Here is a 15,956-nt window from a genome sequence, read left to right on the forward strand (position 1 = left end):
GGGATTAAAGCTACTAAAGAGGATAACAGGGTAATTTGCGTTTTTTTTAATTATTTATCTATTCACTGGGTGGATGTATTGGTTTTAGCAACCTGATAGGAATTTAGATTTCTACAATTCAAATCTTGCCCATGGTGAGTGTTGTATAAGTAAATTCCAGTAATATTTTAGATTCATTTTGTTTCAAGTTGACTGCTCTTATGCCAGAAAAACAGATGACATTGGATGCATTGGTTTGGACTTTGCTATTAAGCGTCTTCTAAAAGTAGGCTTTGTAGAGTTTCAAATAGGACATTTAGAAAAACAAAAATGCTGTTTTGCCCAGGAATAAGCTTACCTGATCCATAAGTTAATTATAGATAATAATATGTATCTACCTGCTCTTCCAGTCCTACAGTACAGATAATAAGAATGGACAAAGACTCTTCTATTACCCTCATTTGAAATTCACCGAATGATAAGAATCACCATAAGCCTGTGCAGGAAAACGTTGGCTGATAGCCTGGCCTGGTTAGTGCATCCCATGTGTTATTTGTTAGATGTTGCAAGCTAGTTTAATTGCAAGCGTCATAACCTCTATCTGTCCATCTCTCAGGTCAATGTGGCTACTAAAGCAGCTCTCCGGAGTAGTTGTCAGTCGCCGCGGATTCCTGAGGCCCATCTCTATAGCAACCCATTCCTCCTCCTGAGTACTCCTGCCAGCTCACCCTCTCCACCGATCTCTCCTCATCTCCCTGACCAATCGCCTCCTCGGACCTGCGTTGGAATGGACACTGAGTCGACCCACTCGGGCTACTCCTATCACTCCAGCCGCTCGGGGAGATCAAACCGACATGGGTATGTTTCCTGTCTGTCCGCCTTACCGTCTTTCCAACTGACTGTCTGCTTCTCCGCTGTGTCTGTCTGTCTCTCCCTGTGTGCTAGATCACATGCTGCATCTCTCACCGCACCCTTTTGCTACTGTATTGTACGCATGTGTTATTTTTGTTCCTTCAGTGCACATTGTTTGTCCTTAGTTTGATTGCGCCACATGTTGGTTGTAGCCAAATGAAGCAGATGAGAGGCTAAGAGAGAGAGGAGAGAGAGAGAGAGAGAGAACAAACTAGAGATTGAGACAGATAGAGCTTGTGGATTAGGGTCGTCACAGCTGAGTGGCTCTAACCTATTTCACTCCGCCTATTCTGCAAATGACAGAATCTTTTGATTCCCGTCCTGTCCATTCCTCCCTCCTGTGTTTGACTGCTGGAATATTAATTTTCCGTCCTTTTCCACCTTTGTTTTGCCACGTAAGGCTTCTTAGCATTAGTAAATAATCTGCCTATTACTGTTCCTATTCATCGATTAATAGAATGTCAGAAAATAGTAAAAACTGACAATCACAAATCCATATTGATATCTTCAAATGTTAGACAAATAGTCTGAAACCTAAACGTATTCAGCTAACTATCCCGAAAGGCGAAAAAGAAAAGAAAAGCAGCATTATAAGCACATTTTTGAGAAGCTAGAACCAGAGAATCTTTGATAATGAAAATGATAAAAAAGATAATAGATGGTTACCAATTAATTTTCTATTATTGTTTCTATTATTTATTGTTTCAGTCTTTGAGTAGTCATAAACAAACTGGTTTATTTTATACCTGAAAATGATTAGTGGAGTTATATGATATAAAATGTCTGGGTAGAGATTTTGATAACTGATTATTGGATCATTTATCAAGCATAAGTGACATGAATTAGTTCCAGCTTTTCAAATATTCAGATTTTCAGATTTCCTTTGGCATGTTTAAATAAATAACTTAGTAATGTGAATTTGTGACGGTTACGTCATGTGTTTAACTTCCTCCTTTGCCGTTCTTCATGTTTACCGTGTGTCTGTCCAACGGCAGGGATCGAAGCCGTGAGCGGCACAAAGCCAGCAGCAGTAAAGACAGCAGTCGCTCTGAGAGGTCTGTCGTCATCAACCCCCCTGATACGCCCTCCCAGGAATCTCCCGTACACAATGGAGAGCCGCTGCCAGGAGAGCCCTCACCAGCAGCAGATCATGGCGACGAGGCTCAGGTATTTTCCATGGAAGTGTACGCTGGGGTAACACAAAACTGCACACATAACGAAAACAGGATATCTGAACTGTGAGGGAATGCAGGCTGTGTTTTAGAGAGGTGAATTATCCCTTTAGAATAAAAAGGCCTAGTAATCCATCTGTGAACTCTGTACCATGACCTTATAAACTCGTCCTCACATGGCTGGTTGCCCATTGGCACAGCGCCTGACACATAATAACAATGGTGACAAGGGATCAAATAGGTCAGAGGATTAGCATCCCTCTTGTAGGCCTGGGCGGATTTGGTCGGACAACGCTTTGTGACTGTGAGTGTGTGTGTGTATGTGTGTGTATGAGTGAGGGATAGTGGGTATAGCTGTCATCCCTGATAGCTTTGAAAGCAGAGCAAATTGATTCCAGTCATTCCTTAAAGCTGATTTTGCTGAGCTCTGCAAGCAGAGCAGGTTTTTTAAGCAGACGGGGAGAAGCAAAATTCTGTAATAATGGAGCTCAAAGACAGAAAGAAGTGGATGTTTAACTGAGTCAACGCCTCAGGAATTGAAGACGCCAGTTGTCATCATCATTTGAAATAGTTTTATATTTTCTGAGATAATGAATAAAATAACTGTTTCAGTTTGTGTTTGGAACAAGAAAGATACAGCATGTGAATTAGTGAGCTTAAGCTGTGTTGGTCGGCGTTTTTCTTTACCCTTGCACTGATCAATGTAATTGTCTCCTGACTCCAGATTCATATTCAACAGAAAGATATGAGATTTCTATTGATCCTCTCATCTAACTCTTAACAAGAAAGAAAATGCAGATGATCGGGCACATTGCAATGAAAGTTGAGGAAAGCTGAGTGTGAAGGGAAAAAGAGTCATAGGTATTGTTCTTTAGAGAGATCTCTGCCTCGGGCTGCCCTCACAGGCTCTCTGACTCATTCGAATTGTCATTGTGTGTGTACTATTGGTTTGTGTCTAAGAGAAAAAAGGAAAAAAAAAAGTGCGTGAATGAGCACAAGCCTTCTGCAAAATTCGTGCTTCATAATTTAAAAGTACAGTGTATTATTTATATGTGATCATTATATTAACATGTCTTCAGCCAGACCTGCGGACAATATCTGAGAGGTCTGACCTATTTTGCGGTCTCTGCTCAGCATCCCCTTCTGGCCGGGCAACCACATTCCACAGTGTCATGTGATTGTCAGCTTGTAGCTTACGTCCATTGTCCACAGTGTAAGGTAATCTGCCATTGTATTGCATTAGCCCTCAAGACAAATGTGTCCAAGTGGCACAGCAGCACCACCATCGTTACCACCACCAAAGTCAACCCCAACCCGCGCTTTTCTGGAGCACCTCTGTTAGATGGCAGAGCCGCTGTAACACTAACAGGCTCCAGTGCAGAGAGACAGCCTCACAGACTGAGATTAGCTTTAGCATCCAGCCAAACGCCACTTTGAGGAAAGCTGATATGAATAATCCCTCATGTTTACACGCATGCCTATGACATAAGGATACGGTCTTGGACCATTGCTTCTGTGTGTGTGTGTGTGTGTGTGTGTGTGTGTGTGACAGTGAGTCATAGAGAGAGCGCCAAGTCTGCTACCGAGACTGTCCATGCTGCTTTATGTGACTTAGACACTGCGGCTTTGTGCCAGAAGGCTGCTGCTTCAGTTCACAATGTTAGCTCTAGCAACACCAAAGCGTATGGGGAGATGCACACACTCTTGTTCTTGCATTTCACACTTTGCTTCTTAGACCTTTTGACTGATTACAGGGACACACACGCCTACTCAAAGCTGCTACGCTCACAGATTCTTACGTAATGTAAAAATAATCACCGAGATCAAAAGAATGGCGTAAATTGTAGTAAACCTGGCAGATATTTTAACCTAGTGCCATTTGCTTTTGTCCAATGAAAACATACACAGACACAGATATGCTCACCAATACAAGTGTGTAAATGTCATTTTAACCTCCACCCAGGCCAGTGGGGCTTAACCATTGTGTTTTGTAGTTGGCACACTGTTTGGTGTGTGTGTCTGTGTGTGTGTGTGTGTGTGTGTGTGTGTGTGTGTGTGTGTGTGTGAGAGAGAGAGAGAGGGAGAGAGAGAGAGTCTCTGTGAACTGTGCTAATCAGTATGTTGTTGTGTTGTGCTTTGCTTTGTGATGGTGGAACAGACCTAACTATAATCCACATTCACCCGCTGCCAGATGAGAAGACTGCCAAGCACCAGTCATACAGCTCTCTCTCTCTCTCGCTCTCCCTCTCTCTCTCTCTCTCTCTCTCTCCTATAGCCCTTCTCTGTTTCATTCTCTTTCAGTCACTTAGCTTTTCGTCTGGCTATACTGTATATAGAGATCAGGCCTGATTACTGTAGCATTAATCTTTGGGATTAATCCACTGAGACTTAATGGTTTTAGCTCGGGAAGTGATACACTGTTTTCTCCCACTAAATGAGATACTAGTTTGCATAGTATAGCTATATTTCGACATACTGTTGTACACTGCATGCATGTGTAGCTGTAAATGTAACTTACATTTCATAGTAGGAAAAGCACAAGTATTACTAATAACATTAACAATTGCTCTGTTATATTCAAGTGTCCCAGTATGTGTGACAGTGATCCAGCACGCACTATACCAGGACCAGGAAACTGGAGCAGCTAAATGGAATTCAACCATCACTCATTTTATTATTCACACCTGTGCCTTTCCTACTGTAACGTGTCAAAATGAAAAAGCCCTGCTGCATGTAGTTAAGCCTGCCACACCAGACCAACTACATTTGAAAACTGTGCATGTGAAAAGGACGTGCATCAACATTTTCAAGTCATTTTTACAAAGATATCCGATACTAAAAATCCTAAAATACATAAAAAATAAAATAAGCTAAATTTCCTCAACAAAACAGCGTTTCACTGCTGACAGTCTGTTTTCTCTGCTGGGTCTCAGTCTCCGTCCTGTGCTGATCTCTACCATCGCCCACACTGTGTTTAAGTACAGCCAAACTCAAAGATTGAGTTGGTCTCATTTGCATATTTTTCTGCTTCTGCTGTCAGACAGCAGGACAAGTATACTGATCTGATCTTCGTTCATAAATACAACCTGTTAAAACTAAAAATAATTGCCCCACCAATGAGACATCAGTACAATCGCTGATTTCTGATCGTAAAAAGCAGGCAGATGTTTTCAGATTTATCCACTTCAAAGGCCATTAAATGGGTGAGAAAAAAAGCGTAAATAATGTGGACAGAGGGCTGAAATAGAGTGAAAAAGGCAAATTTATTCTGCTAGTGGAGATTATGTTGTCAAGTGCTGTTTCCAGAATGAACTGTCAAGCTTAATAGGATATTATTTTTCTGCTCTTTCACTATAACGTTGGCTGTTGACATACCCTGTCCCAAAGGTTAGGACCCCGTTAAAAGTGCAAAAGCAAAAGATGAGAGATGTGAGAGAAATAGAAATGAGATCAGATGCTAAACGGCATTGGCACTTCACTTACATAGCTGATCTCTGGCTTCACGCACTAGTCTGGCAGACAGATACCCAGAATTAACTGCTGCTTCTCCACCCCACCCCCATTCTTTCTCCACTCATTTACTTCTATTTCACACCGCTACCACTATCCCTCTCTCACTTTCTCTCCCTCTCCTCATCTCACGCTCATTCATCTTCTAGCTCCTGTTGGCATCCACCCCTCCAGTATGGCTGAGTTAATTAGCTGTGAACAGTAATGGAGGACAGAATTCATATTTATGTGCCCTATTCATGCTGCATTTTCTTGATTGGAAATATGCAAACGCAATGTTGATTTCATATTTCACATTCCACAAACAGCAGCAGGGTTCGCTAAATCTGAGAAAGTTATATTAACATTTTAATAGCCTGGGATGGCACCGTTTACAGTGGGATACACACACTGTGGAGAAGTGAGAATCCATGTGACCGTCCTCTGTCTGTGCTACTCAGAGCCTGTCTGGTTTTCCAGCAGCTCCACTGGGCCCATATGGCTTGAGTTTGGGGCTTTACAGGCCGTTTCATTCGCTTAGGTGTATGTGTGCGCACATGTGTGTGGAGCCACGAAGGCTTATCTGTTCAGCTTGTCATTTTTCTACCCCTCATCCCTCCGTCTGCAGCTGCTGCTCCACTCCTCTGATTGGTTGTAGTTGTGGGGGAGATATACAATGCAGCGACACTCTGGGGGACAATGAATGGCTAATTACTTGAATTAATGGCAGACGCACAAAAAAATAAACGTCTCTTTAGAGCAGACTTGTCATTCATTCATACTCCCTGTGTCTCTTTGTTGGAAAGATTTATGGTTAAAATGACCCTGTTTTCCAGGAAGGAAAAAAAAGACTAATTTGGAATGATGGGCCTGGAAAGCTTCAGCTTTTGTTGTTTTGATTCTGTGTGTGTGTGTGTGTGTGTGTGTGCATGTCAGTGTGCAGCTTCCTGTCAACGTTACTGCACTTCAACCTGTCATCCTATATTACTTCAATGGGACTTTGAAGGCCTGTCATAATGAGGCAAAACCCCAAGAAATTCTCTAAATAGCATGAAGGCTGTGCTGTGTGCACAGCGCATAAAATCTATGCTGATTGCTCGTGCAAAAGGGAGTAAAATAGGATAATGGCGGAATTGTTGCTTGTCAGATTCACATTTATATGTATCAGTTGATTTGATTCTATTTCTTTCCCCTAGTGGTATCTATGCAGTGTAGATAGTTATCTAATTCCTCATCTAGCCCAATACAATAGAGGTGAGGAGAATGTTTGGCTAGTGCCACTATAAAAATCAAATGACTATGTGTAATGTGAAAGGGGAGACAAATCACAGAGGATTTTCAGCCAAATCCGTGCCCCTCAGCTCTACAGAACATTTCAGCACCTTCCAGCTCATTGTTTTGGTTTTCCTGTGCACTCTGTTCTCATCATGCCTTGTTTCCTGACGCAGCCGGCAGCTGATTTCAGTGAAAACGTTGTGATAAAACCACTGTACACTGCCCAGCACCAAACAGCAGACAGACAGACACAAGACACAGACACAAGTGTTAATGACTGGAACATGGTAGCATTAATATCAGCTAAAAGGAGAGTGGCGACTTGGCACACATTCTTATGAATGCAATGTGTCTGCTGGATGTATAAATAGGAAACTATTTAGTTTATTTATCAAGGTGTTAATATGTCAGTATTGAGTGTGCAGCTTATTCTGCTGCCCCCAAATGGCTGACCCTTTAAGCACCAACATAGACAATCCAAATATGCATCCATGCCTGTAACAGCCTTCTTTCTTTCCTCCCTCAGGATGATAACTGGGGAGAAACCACCACGGCAGTGACAGGCACCTCAGAGTTGAGTATATCTCAGGAGGAAGTGGTTGGACTGGGGAAGGAAATACAGGACCGGACCCAAGGCTTCCGCCGCTATCTTCCCCTGGCTGTGGGCTCATGTGTGGGGCTGCTGGTGCTGGCCACGCCCCTGGTCTTCCTGCTTCTTCCGGCCGTCCTGTGGCCCGACAGACTGCAGGCTTGTGGCGCAGCCTGTGAGGGCCTCTTCCTCTCCATCTCCTTCAAGCTCCTCATACTCCTGGTGGCCGTTTGGGCCCTGTTTCTCCGACCGGGCCACGCCAGCCTGCCCAGAGTGTGTGTGTACCGTGCCTTCCTCATTACACTGACGCTCCTGCTCACCATGTCTTACTGGCTCTTCTATGGGGTCCGGATTCTTGATGCTCAGGTGGGTTTGATAGTGCGCTATGTGGCTTTAAGAAGAATAGAATTTGGCCTTTATTAACCTCACGAAATAGTATTTTATTCTGATGTATTCATACAGACACGTATATGATAGGAACATCTTACTTTGTACATTATTCAGATAAATATAACTTCTAGGTCCTTTTTGAGAGATGTTATAGTTTCAGCTCTTGGATTGTTTTTAAGGTGCCATTTCATGATTTATAATTGTGTTTTGTTTTGTTACGTATTTCTCGTGCTCTTATGCTATAAAATATGTTATCTGTATGCTTGTGTGTAGCTTGTCGCTGCTGTCTATCTTGCCCATGACTCTCTTGAAAATGAGATTACAGTCAAAGAAGAGGTTTTCGCCCAACAGCAGAGAACATTTCCAATAAACCTGTGATGTGGTCTGAGCAGGACGAGGACTACCATGGTATCGTCCAGTTTGCCGTGTCCCTCGTGGACTCCCAGCTGTTTGTCCACTACCTGGCCGTGGTGCTGCTGGAGCTTCGTCACTTCCAGCCCTGCTACAGCGTGTGCATTATGCGCTCCACTGATGGAGAGACGCGTTACTACAACATAGGACAGCTCAGGTATGAATGCTCACTCACTGTAATTATGTTTTACATACAGTTCCTAATGAAAAGGAGGACTGAAGAAGATAAATATAAGCGTAATATAGGACTTTTACAATTTCACATGTGAACATGACCTTTCTGTATAGTACACAGTGCGACGCACACACTGGCACTTGGTCACAGCCATTTCACTCTATCATGTTGAAGTATGTGTGTAATTGGAGGCTCATGTCCACAGGGAAGACATGCAAAGCCAGTAATTGAGTTACTCATCAGCCTCCTCGTCTGGTTCGCTCAAGGCGAGCTATTCTAGGAGTTTGGGGGGAGGGATGAGAAAGTGCCGGACACACACGCTCGTCCAATGGCTGTCTTAGTCTATTTTCTGTTCTGATCGAGTGTGCGACTACAACAGGAAAAAGAGACAACAGTGGTGATTAGATAAGGTCCTTGTGATGAGGTTAAAAACTTAATGAGTTTATGATTTACAGCCTTCTCCTTGGCATGATTTAGCATTGATTTGCAGAACCTGTACAGGTAGCAGAAACACAGGATCATACACGTTGTATAAATAGCTTCCAAGAACTCTACTGACTTTCCACAAAGTCTGTTTTCAGCCTTTTGTGGCTCCAGAGGGAGCAGCATGAAATCTGATAAATTGCCTCAAGTCACTTGAGTCAGCGTTGTAGCTGAAGATAAGAAAATAAAAAGTTCTGGGGGTGTGTAGTGAGCTCACCAGACCTCTGTCTGATCTCTGCTTGAGGCCAGCGGCTCGAGGCTACATTAGGCATTTCTAGCATAACGCACCGCAATCTCTGTCCACACTGTCTGCAGTCGAATTGCATTGTGGGTAATGTAGATGCCAGGTTTTGACAAAGGCGAAGAATGCTATAATAAAGACAACATCTGTGTTTCTTCTGCATCATGCATGCATCAAGAAACTGTTCTGACCGTCTAAAGACTCACTTTTTGGTGTCTATTATAAGTATATTATAAGCCATAATTTAAATATTATTTCTACTGTCTGAGTTGTCTCTGTCCATCTCTCTCTCATCGTCACACAGCATTCAGAGGGCTGCTCTGTCCATTTTGGAGTTCTACTACAGAGATTTTCCACTCCATAACCCAGCACTTCTCTCTGCCTCAAAGCACCGGGCTGCCAAACACCTGGCTGGGTTAAAGGTCTACAACGTAGACGGTTAGTGGCATCTGTCCCAATAAGACATATAAATATAAATATATTACATAACATTTCTGCTGTGGTCCCCTTGTTGGTGGTGGTGGTGGTTTTCCACTCCTGCTTTCTTGTTTGTGATGTTTTCTTTTCCATCTCCATGTCCTCCATGAGCAGCTTTTAAAAACAAACTGAGAACATACCTTTTGGACAGTAAGTACAGATTAAAGTCCTCAACATCACTCTACACAGCACTTTATCACAGGAAGCCTCTAATTTCACGGTAGAGCTCACTCCAGTTTTAGTGCATTCTGAAGCCTCCACTCCTGACGTAATGTATATACTGCATCTGCGGCAAGCACTCCAACTGTGGTACAATGCTCTTGATATATTGCCTCCCTGCTTCCACACACACACACACACACACACACACATATACGCACCGTGTAATGTCACACGTTGGATTCTTTTAAAAAGGGTCTGTCACTAGCCACCCATCAATACCCCATCTGCTGCACAACATTGTGGATGTGTGATGATCTATAGCAGGAGTGCAGTATGGGATATGGTGTCCTCCTCTGATCCACCCCAACCCCCTTCCATATCAAAGTGCAGCAGAAAGGCCTCCAGAGAGCTGTGGAATTTCATGCCTTAAATAATTCATCAGAGTAACGCTCATTCCTCACATACTTCCACATCTCTCCTTCCTCCCGCTCACCCTGTCTCGGCTCAATCCCCCCCCCCCTTTTCTTTATTTCATTTTTTGCTTGCTTCATCCACCACCCACCCCCCTCTCCCTTTTTCATACACAGTCATTCAAAGTCGCACGTCTCACAGCATGAATATGTAGGCCGGGAAGTTAAAGAGGCTGGTGTTTACCCATATTTTCACTGGAAAATATTTACAATGCTCCCTGTGCAAATGATCTGACCATATTCTTTCCACAGTACACGGTAGGTTTTCATCTGTGTTTCATTACTAGACTCAGTGTGTCTTTTTCACCTGCACACACATAAACACACATATGCAGATAAGATTATTAATGATTTATATCCTTACCTGACCTGCAGCATTACTCTCTATAACCTCCCCCAAACTGTTCTGATCTTCATGAATATGGACCAGGTCTGACTCCCCCATAATAAAACCCCAGGAACTCTAATGTACTGCTGTAAAAGCTCCATTATCTTTACTGGTTTGTTACACAAACCAGTAAATTCACAGATCAGACACAAACTATGGCCTTTGAAGTGTAAAGTGATGAATATTTAATCAACAGCCCAATAAAAAGGTTTCTGCATCAGACTTTCTGTGGATGCTTCCAGTGGAAATTTCCTTTTTCTTCCCAGTGCTAAAATTAACATCCTTGTGACTGAGACACATGATCTGGCAGGATGCCCCAGATAAGTTATGAAGATTAACATACACTCTTCTCAAACCTTTCTCAAAAGTCAGTGGAGTGTAAAGTGAACATAATACTGACCATAGAGGTTGACTCAAAGTTGCTTTGCTTCTCCAGAGATGTGTAAGATCTGAGCTCTCCTCCCATCTGACCTTTTCTGTCCATGATTGAGATTGAGATAAAGCCCATTAATCAGAGTACGGTGGGGGTCAGGGGCCTCTACCTCCATCTCAAACTGGTTTAACCAATTTGTCTTTGTCCTCTCCTTTTGGTGCAGCCCCGGGGAACACAGCAGGAGCACAGCCTGGTAATGGGAATCAGTCACGAGCCATGGTCACAGCTGCGGCCAAACGCAAAGACAGCGCCCACAATGAGCTATACTACGAAGAGGCCGACTACGAGAGAAGAGTCCGCAAACGTAGAGCCAGGTGAGACATGGGAACAAATGACAGCATGTCGGGGGGGAAGTTTACTGATCTAAAGATGCCTTCCGACGTGCACCCTGGTGCATTCTTGTTTCGCCTCCTTAAATGATTCAGAGTTTTATATGAACATTGAAAGACGTTTTTCTTGCTGTAGTCATTACTTTTGTTCACACTGGCCATTCTTAATGTGTTTTCAATGTACAGTAAGTAATGGGAGACAAAATCCACATTTTTTATTTGTGTTTGTGTATTCAAAAGTCTATCTGAAACTAATATGAGTGAGAAAGTGAGAAACAAGGTGAGCATCCACCAGATTCAAGGTAGAAAAATCCGTTTTGAAACCACTCACAGATGCAGTGTTGCTTTAGGGTCAGTATAGATTAAACACAAGCGTAGAGAGCAAACAGTAAGCTAACTGCTGTGCGTTTGTTTCTTCCTTGTCAGGCTGGTGGTGGCTGTGGAGGAGGCCTTCACACATGTCCGACGGATGAAAAAAGAGGATGAGCGCGCAACACCGTCTGACATTATGGATGTGCGTGAAGCAGCTCTGGCTATATTTCCCTCCATGGCCCGTGCCTTGCAGAAGTACCTCCGCACCACCAGAAGGCAGCACTGCCACAGCATGGAGAGCATCCAGAAGCACCTCGCTTTCTGCCTCGTCAATAACATGAGCCCTAAGGTGAGATTGGCTTTGATCCTCACATTAGATGACTGAATTGTAAAAGGAATAGATCTGTTGTTAATATTTCAAGCCTAAGAAATCAGCACTCACAGGACTGGAAGAAGAAGAACTATTACAACACTGGTCTTATTTTCACAGTTTAGGCTGGAATACACTCAAAATAGGCTTTAAACAGTGAACACTGTAATGCCTTTGGCTGTCTCTGTGTGTGCAGGCCTTCCTTGAGGCGTACCTGGCCCCTGGTCCGACCCTGCAGTACGGTCCTGAGCGCTGGATGGCCGACCAGTGGACTTTGGTCAGCGAGGCCTCAGTCACCAGCGGCCTAAAGGACGGGACAGAGTTCCTACTGAGGTGTCTTGACTTTAACTTAGCTGTGACGGTCAAGAGCATCCCTTACATCCGACTGACTGAGGAGTTCATCGACCCCAAGTCTCACAAGTTTATACTGCTGCTCCAATCAGAAACCTCAGTTTAACAGTGACACAGCGGGCCAGCGCTGCTGATCTGGACTTACAGGACTGTTACAATTATCCGACTGAATTTTTTCAAAAATGACTTTTTGTACTGTTTTTTGTACTTATGTTTATGTAATTTTTTCATATTTCGATTATCTTTGTGTCCTTGTCTTTGTCACTGGTGACATAAAAGACGAAAAACAGGAGGGAATATGCTTGGATTTTTGTCTGTCCTGACATTTGCAGAACACAGTTCAGGTATTCCTCTATGCACGACAGATGACCCTCACGAATTTTCTTCTTCCTTTAATTGCATGTGCCAGTGTGTGTCTGCGTGGGAAAGTTCATGAGTTAGGAGGAGTGTATGATTTAGGATGCAAAAGTGTGTGTGTGTGTGTTTTGAGTGCAGTTTATACCCAGATCTTTCTCAACTTGTCTCTTCTTTCTCCGTAGCGTTACTATAGTGACCAGGACATTTAATCTAACCTGAACCCTTTTCACCAAAACTGCTGTTTTTCAGTCATGGCAATGATTATTTAACTGTCCCGTATTACAGATGTATGTACAGTATTTATATTATCCCTCCAGACTTTTTATATCAAAATTGTGCATTGATTGAATGATTTTTTTAACCTTGTCAAATTTTTTTTTTTTACCTTGTCTGTCTGCGCTGTATTTGTGGAGATAACTGGACTGTAAATAGATGAAGACATGTTTGTAAATGTCAGACAAATCGCTGGAGTCGCTTTGACTGAATGCCACCCACAACACAGCTGAATATAGATGTTCTAGCCAGTAGACATATCTGACTGCTCATTATGTTTGTACAGTTAAGTGTGTGCAGTGTACACTGAACTTTTTGTAGGCTAGCAGAAAGATTAAATGTTTGGGTGGCTGTGAGGTTCATGTGGTTGACCTTTTTATATCTCAAACTATTCAAACTGTTGCCTTTGTGCCGTTTAATTTCAAAACATATACTCCCGATTTTCATCTTAATTCATTATAAAGATGTATTGGTACATTACGTATCTGCAAATCCTGTCAGCCAAGTGAAATATACTCAGCCGTGAACATAAGATAATGGATAATCTACAGGAATTCTTATATCTGCAGTGTCAAAAGATTTTGGACATTCTCCCCAAATCTCCCCAAATTATCACTTATCTCATGCTGACAAGTGTTTAAACAAGTGTTGAAAATGAATAATTTAGTGTAAATTAGCTCAATCCAGTGTCAGTATTTCTGCTGTCAGTATTTCCTCTCAGTGTCACACTACTGCCACCTATCTACAGGTCCTGGAGCAGGAACACCGTCCTGAGCAGCAATCAGACTCTTAATTTGTATGAATATTTGATCTGTATTTTTAAAACCTTTGTATTTTTATGAGGCCTGTTATGTTGTAAATTTATATTTACACAAGTGTTACTGTGGTCACTGACAGTGTAGTTCTGTTTAGGCTTTTAGAGTGTTGATGGTTGTAGTTTTTGACTGCACATGTGCCTCAGTTATACATGCTTAGGATGTGCTCGGCATACGTGTGCAGTGTTCGAACGTGTGTGTGTGTGTGTGTGTGCGCGCGCGCATGAGAGAGTGAGAGAGAGAGAATGGGAACACTATGAAGAAAAGAGATTGCTTTCCCAAGTCCCCAGTTGTCTTCTTTTATACAGCAGAACATGTAAAATCCCAGCGGCTGTGTCAAAGTCACAAAATAAATATTTGTATTGGCAATTGTAAGGCATCTGATTATTGTTGTATTTTTTAACAAAATCATGATTAATTGAAGGGGGTCACTTCGTATCTTTTATTCAACATTTAGTTGCCTTTGCAGTAGAAGTTTCACTGTTTGTAGGTAAAATAGAAATATATTAACTCAATGAATTTTAGTTGATGAAGGTTTGATCAATAGTGTGAAGAATTTTATGGTTATTTAACAGTCACAGTTTATAATACAGACTTTCTGTAGTGCAAGAACTTTGTAATGAGTAGTTTCCCTCTTTAAAAACTACTAATCAGCTACATTTTAAAGCAGTTTGTTTTTCTAAAACTGGGATGCTGATATTTGTTATTACATTCTGATGAAGAGTTAACCACAGTACAGTACAGACACACAGTTATATATTGGTTAAACAGAGGTGGGAAATGCTCATTTCCTTTAATTTATTTTATATATTTTACCTTCTTTAGAACTGTCAAATTGTCATGATTTTATGATACAGCCAACGATTAACCTTAACATTAACCTTTTGGAATAAGATGAGTTTAGGAGTTTAGTGTGTTAGTGTTTAGGACCAGACATGCATTAAAATGAGTATTAATAGTTCTTACACTTCCCCTTATGTTGAACCCAGGCAAGGTTGGGCTTAATAAAATCAATCTACATCCCTTGCATTTTATTCTAGATAAAGTGCGTTTTTATTAACATCAGTTGTTTTTTCTGCTGATGTGACTTTTTGACAGATATAAATCAATATAGATCATTTTTACCAAATGATTTAGGCCTTTTCTTTCCAAAGCTGCATGGCCACAGTCCAACTTCCTTATTTTGTTTACAAAACTAACATCAAATATAACAACCACAGAGCACCCGACAACAAAGAATATTAATATGATGAGAAAAAAATCTTGCCTAATACATTTAGGTCTGTGTTATTGCGTATGTTAAGTTCCTGCCCTGTGGTTGTCTGTTGTGTTTTCTCTTGTTGTGTGCAGAGGGAGACGAGGAGAGGAGAGGAGAGGGCAACGAGTCACAAAAGAAAACAGAAAGCAACAAAGCAAAGTGAGAGTGCAGGAATGCAAGAGAGGAAGAGAAACATGGAATTAGCATTCTAATGAGCTTTCCATCCAATAATGACACTATCTCCCTGTGCAGCTGCTGCCTGCCCAATTAATCCAGGTAAGGAACAAACCTGATGGAGAAATAGGAAGTAGTGAGAGATGAAAGAAGAGATTAGAGTTTCACTATAGAAAATGGAGACTGTCAGCATGTGGTTTTACAATTTCTAGGCTGCAAACCCCCCAGGCAGAAAGTGTATCTTTTCTAGGTAAACCAAACATAAAATCTTAGGTTCTATTACCAGAAAGGAGGATGGCGAATAAAAGCAAAGTGAAATGGAAACACACATTTACCACGTAGTTTGGTTTATTGACACTGAGGACAATGAGCCACAACATATGTAAATGAGCAGATTATAAGAAATTACTTTTTGAAAGTGCTGCTCAGTGGTGGAAGACGTTCTCAGATACTTTACTTTGAGGGAAATTGCCAATACAACGATTTACATACTCCATTACGAGTAAAAGTCCTGCATTCAACATTTTACTTCAGTAAAACTACACAAGTATTGTCAGAAAGATGTAGAAGTATAAAAGTAAAACTACTTTTTCTGACAAATATGGTGTACAGGGGTTGTGAGATGATTAATGAAATATGAGAGAAGAAAAAAATAGTTTGGTTACAATGTT

General features: G+C 41.9%; 1 protein-coding gene across 1 annotated transcript; it reads left to right on the plus strand.

The window, feature by feature from the left end:
- Positions 1–766: 766 nt before the first annotated feature.
- On the plus strand, positions 767–12,514 carry LOC139208609 (vang-like protein 1). The gene is made up of 8 exons (XM_070838332.1): positions 767–837; positions 1,887–2,058; positions 7,354–7,782; positions 8,199–8,374; positions 9,421–9,554; positions 11,210–11,360; positions 11,802–12,036; positions 12,254–12,514. The coding sequence occupies exons 1-8, from the start codon at positions 767–769 to the stop codon at positions 12,512–12,514; spliced, it is 1,629 nt and encodes a 542-aa protein (XP_070694433.1).
- Positions 12,515–15,956: the final 3,442 nt, after the last annotated feature.

Source organism: Pempheris klunzingeri, chromosome 10 (genome assembly GCF_042242105.1).
Source record: "Pempheris klunzingeri isolate RE-2024b chromosome 10, fPemKlu1.hap1, whole genome shotgun sequence".
NCBI classification, from domain to species: Eukaryota; Metazoa; Chordata; class Actinopteri; order Acropomatiformes; family Pempheridae; genus Pempheris; species Pempheris klunzingeri.

Bases quoted from the DNA above. Each gene is read 5' to 3' on its own strand.
- LOC139208609 (XM_070838332.1), top strand. From the start codon at position 767: ATGGACACTGAGTCGACCCACTCGGGCTACTCCTATCACTCCAGCCGC. The intron at 838-1,886 runs GTATGTTTCCTG...GTCCAACGGCAG, and splicing joins GGGAGATCAAACCGACATGG to GGATCGAAGCCGTGAGCGGC. The intron at 8,375-9,420 runs GTATGAATGCTC...ATCGTCACACAG, and splicing joins TACAACATAGGACAGCTCAG to CATTCAGAGGGCTGCTCTGT.